This window comes from Psittacula echo (assembly GCF_963264785.1).
Source record: "Psittacula echo genome assembly, chromosome: 2".
NCBI lineage: Eukaryota > Metazoa > Chordata > Aves > Psittaciformes > Psittacidae > Psittacula > Psittacula echo.
In genome coordinates, this window is record NC_137737.1 from 30,933,780 (window position 1) to 30,938,426 (window position 4,647).

At 49.8% G+C, this 4,647-nt stretch overlaps 1 protein-coding gene across 1 annotated transcript; it reads right to left on the minus strand.

Moving 5' to 3' along the window:
- Window positions 1–502: 502 nt before the first annotated feature.
- Window positions 503–3,854, minus strand: ARL4A (ARF like GTPase 4A). Its single transcript, XM_080639663.1, has 2 exons — window positions 3,377–3,854; window positions 503–3,131 (listed from the first exon to the last, which is right to left on the minus strand). Exon 2 carries the CDS (start codon window positions 3,045–3,047, stop codon window positions 2,445–2,447), a length of 603 nt encoding a protein of 200 aa, XP_080495789.1. The 5' UTR covers window positions 3,048–3,131; window positions 3,377–3,854; the 3' UTR covers window positions 503–2,444.
- Between the last annotated feature and the right edge of the window lie 793 nt (window positions 3,855–4,647).

Here is a 4,647-nt window from a genome sequence, read left to right on the forward strand (position 1 = left end):
AATGAAGCTTGTCTTGTCTATATTCAGGTCCTGAAACTAATTAGAAGCTTCCATGTTTCTTGTCACATTCTGCTCACTGCCATAAAATCTGAGGAGGAAATTTATCCAAGGCTTAAGTACATGCAAATCCCTCAGATGGCTTCAGATACAGGAGCCTGAAAACATTAAGTACCACCTGTGAGTACATGTGATAAATGCCCAACATTGCATGTGACACAAAATATGTTCAGCTATATGAAAGATTTTTCAAATTATACAAGATCCATCACTTCAGAAGGGAGTCACTGCAGTTAATTTCTTCTGTGAATACACAGACATGCCACTGATTTAAAGTTTATAATGAGATACTGCAGTTTACAATACTGTAATGCTTACGAGCCTCATCACACAAGACTTTGATTTTCAACAGAAATACTTTTACTGTTACTGGAATCAGTCTGTGCACAGGGGTAGGTGAGAACATACTGCTGCAGCACAGGAAGTCAGACACCTCTCTGCAGGCTTGTTTTGAATTGTTTATTGAGGTTTAAGAAGTCATCCACATTTCTATAAATATAGACATTACTCGAGTAAGTGACTTACAATGTCACCAGTGCAGGTACATATATAACCAACATACAAAAGCTCCACTGGAAGCTACTTCAGTTTATTCAAAAAGGACCAAGATGCCATAAAATTAAAAAAACAAAACAAAACAAACAAAAAAAAACCAACCAGCTGTCACTTTCAGTTATTGAAGACACTAAAGTGCATTTTTGGTTACCTCCTGGACCAACAGCTGCTGGTTAAAAAGTTTGATTTGTATTTTAAAACATAGCTAAGTTACACTGATTGACATTCAGGGTTGTAGCTGTCATCCTCCTGATACACAGCAGCAGGTAAAAAAAACATATTACTTTGCTGGTTGAGTAAGAGGAGGAAGTAGATCTTGCTTTTTTGTTTTTACTTTTTTTTTTTCCATCTGGTATTTCCAACAAAAGTTTGAAGAGAAGCTAACATTCTGATGAACTTTTACAGCACCACTAAAAGTTAGTCTTAAAAATCCAGGCTCTGTTTTAGCCCTTTTAATTGCTAGCCGAGTATCTAAAGAGCTCTGTACCAGTAAGAAAAACTACCCTCCCTCCCTTTTCCATCAAGCACTATCCTGCCCAGTTAACACTGTTTGCACACTCTGTAAACAAGAACAGCTTAAAGCATAATTAAAGCAGAACACAGGCCTATCTTGAAAATCTTCTTTCCCCACTCACTCCCTCCCCCCACCCCCGGTAGTGTCAAATGTTTGAGTGTATAAAGCATTATTACATTCCTAACCACAAAATACTTGAAGAGTCACGATAAAAAAAAAAAAGCATACATTGAAAGTGACATAGCAATTATCACTTTAATCAAATGGGGTATTTCGGGGAAATGCAAGATGTGCTCTGCTAATTTTAACTTTATATTTACTTCATTATAATTCTGTTTCATTGCCAGAAAAGTCACTAGTAGAGCGATAAATGCTGCACTGGTTAGAACCACAACAGCCAGAGTTCTTCTTTATAGCGCCTTTACGGCAATTCATTTACTTTTAACTTGCTAGGAGGAGGCCATAATACTCATCATTCAGAAATATATTACTAATTTTGAGTAACAGTTTAAACCTGATTAGCACTGTATAATGAAGAATGGCTACTTCTAAAAAAATAAAGACCTTACATACCAAAAACATGCTATATGTTCGGAAACCACTTTTTCATGCTCCAGCATGTTTACATTTTTTACTTGTCAGAAAATCTTTCTTTTATCAGTTGAAGAATCCACAGCACTTAAATGTCAAGTATTTGAACTGAACATGATTCAATTTCAAAAAGTGCCAAATAAAAAAAAAAACCCACCAAAACACAACCCTACACATGTAGCCAAGCTTTCATAAAAATCCCCAAAAAAGGAAAGAAAAAAAAAAAAAAAGCAGCCTCTCGAAAGAATGGCTTACTAGCTTCATACATGTTTTTAAAGCTGTATAATGTTCACCTAAACACTCCACTTACGAGCATCAGAAGTTTAAAAACACGGGACACCTTCAAATGCAAATTGCTTGCAGAAGGTACCCTCAAACATGAATACAACACTAAGCAGAAAACCCTCATTTTATTTGGCTATTTAGACACCCATGTCACATATACCCACCCATTCATTTCCTGATAGTATTACATCATCTATTAGGGCTTCTGAAATAATGTAGAGCCAGAAAACTCAGAAGATACTAGTGTAAAAAACACAAAAGAAAACCCAAACCAACAAAAGTTCCATGACTGCAGAGCCTTCCACACGGCGAGGCTATGCAACCGACTGTTTAATGTAACTAAGCTTAAAAGCATCCAAACAAGCAGGCCTAGGTTTGGAAGCTGTTTCATGTCAAATTTTGACCACGTTACTACTCTAAAATAGAAATGTCAAAATAGAACTCATCTCTTCTTTTTCTGTTGCCTCAGCATTTTCCTTCGCTTAATTATCATATCATGTAGCTTCTCCAGTCCCTCTTTGAGTCCATCTCCAATGATTGCACAGGTGGGCTGCAAATGCCAGGGTGTTGAAGAACTCAGCTCGCTCATCGCTAACATCTTCTCGATTTCAGAAAGGGAGAGAGAGTTCCTCAAGTCCTGCTTGTTAGCAATGATAAGGACAGGCACTCCTTGATTTTCGGATATCCTAGTGATCTTATGAAGTTCTGTTTTAGCCTCCTCCATTCTCTCAACATCGACGGAGTCCACCACAAACACAATGCCATCGGTGCACCTCGTGTACGACTTCCACAGCGGCCTCAGCTTCTCCTGGCCGCCGACATCCCAGAAGTGGAAAGTGACCGTTTTCGAGTTCCCCAGCGTCACTTTGATTTTCTCCGTGTTAAATCCTTTCGTGGGGACAGTGTTGACGAACTCATTGAACTGCAGTCTGTAGAGCACAGTCGTCTTCCCAGCGGAGTCCAGCCCCAAGATGACAATGTGGAAACTCTGGAACGAAGGCAGGCTGGAGAGGATCGGCGTCTGGTCCGAGAGTCCATTCCCCATTGCCAGACGGGAAGGTGACAGCAGACTGCCACAAGCAGAGGCCGGCTCTCACGACTACGCTGGCCGCCGCGCTAGGCTAGGATCCTGCCAACGACACAACCGACGTTAGCCTTCAGAGGGTCCCTCTCCGCCACAGTCGGGCTTTTCGGGCCGCAAAGCGCTAGCCAGCGCCGCCGCCCCAACCGGCAAGGCGGCCGCAGGCAGCGCGACGCGGTTCGACACACGTCCCCCTCCCGGCCCAGCGGGCTGTGCCGCCCCGCGGCGGCGGCCACTGCCGACACTGCAGCTCGCCTGGCACCTGCAGCCCCTCACTGCCGCCCCTCACCTACCGCTGTCCTTGTAGGCAGGCGCGTCCCTCAGCGCGGGAAGACGAGGGCAGCTCGAGACCCCATACCCGCGCTCTGCGTCCGCCGCACGCGCCACAACTGCTACTGCTGCCGCTACTGCTGCTGCTGCCACCAGCACCACGGCGACTCCCCCGCATCTGGCGGCAAGGCGTCTCCCAGCCCGCGCCTAGCCCTGCGTGCACCGCCCCGCGGCCCCCCATTGGCTCCGCCGCGCGGCGGGGGCGGGGAGGAGGGCTCGCTGCCCTTCGCCTATTGGCCGGCGGCACAAGCCACTCATCGGAGAACCCGGGTTCTATCGGCCTCAGCCGCACGCTGCGGCCGGGCAAAGGGCCGCGGCCTCCGCAGCGGCTGGGGCGCGCCGCTCTCCGCCCCCAGCCTGCCCGAGACACCCCACTCCGCCCGCAGCGGTCCCACTCCCTCCTTGCGGGGCGGAGTCACTGCGGTACACGGCCCCCTCCGGGAAAGCCGCCGTGCTCCAACGGGCGGACGGCAGCGCCCTGCCGGCCTGGGCGCCCCGCCCCTTCGCCGAAGACGCCTGCGCCCATTGGGTGCGGGTGTTGTCACTCTAGCCCCGCCCCGCAGCGGCCTGGGAAACTGCTCGGCAGCGCCTCCCAGCGCACCTGCGCCCCTGCCGGGGGTACACTGGCTAGCTTCGGCTCTGCGCAGCCCGCGGGGAGGGGGAGCCGGTGGCAACGCCCTGCGCCGGCTACCGCTTCCTACAGGAAGCCCCCGGGGCGGCAGGGGGGTACCTGCCGGGGCCGCTCCGCTCGCTTTGCCGTTGCTTTGCTTCCTCACCATCTGCGGGCAGCTCCCGTAGCCGCCGCGCGCCCTCCCGTCGCCCGGCAACGGGCCTCGAGGCGGTGGCCCTGGCCACGTGACCCGCTGCGGGCAGTGGTTGCGGGGCCCCGCCCTCCCCGGTCCGCGGCGTTGGGGTTTGGGGTACGGGTACGGTGTGGCTGTTCGGTGAGGAGGAGGTCGGGTCCCTGCAGTGCGGTTCGTACTGCTGTCGGAGTATGAATTGCCTCACTGAGCCCGGCCGCTTCGAGTGACGCAGCAAATACCGCATGCTGCAAGCCACCGCCGCCTAGGATCGCTGCAGACGCTGATAGGGGCGAAGTGAGAGAGGAGGGAAGTGCTGTAAGCGGGGTTTCTTGCTGATGTTACATAAATAAGAGAGAGTGGCCCAAGGGTCCAGGACCGGTTGTATATTCTTATCGTACTCTTACTGTCCTTTGCTTGTCCTTACGAAACAG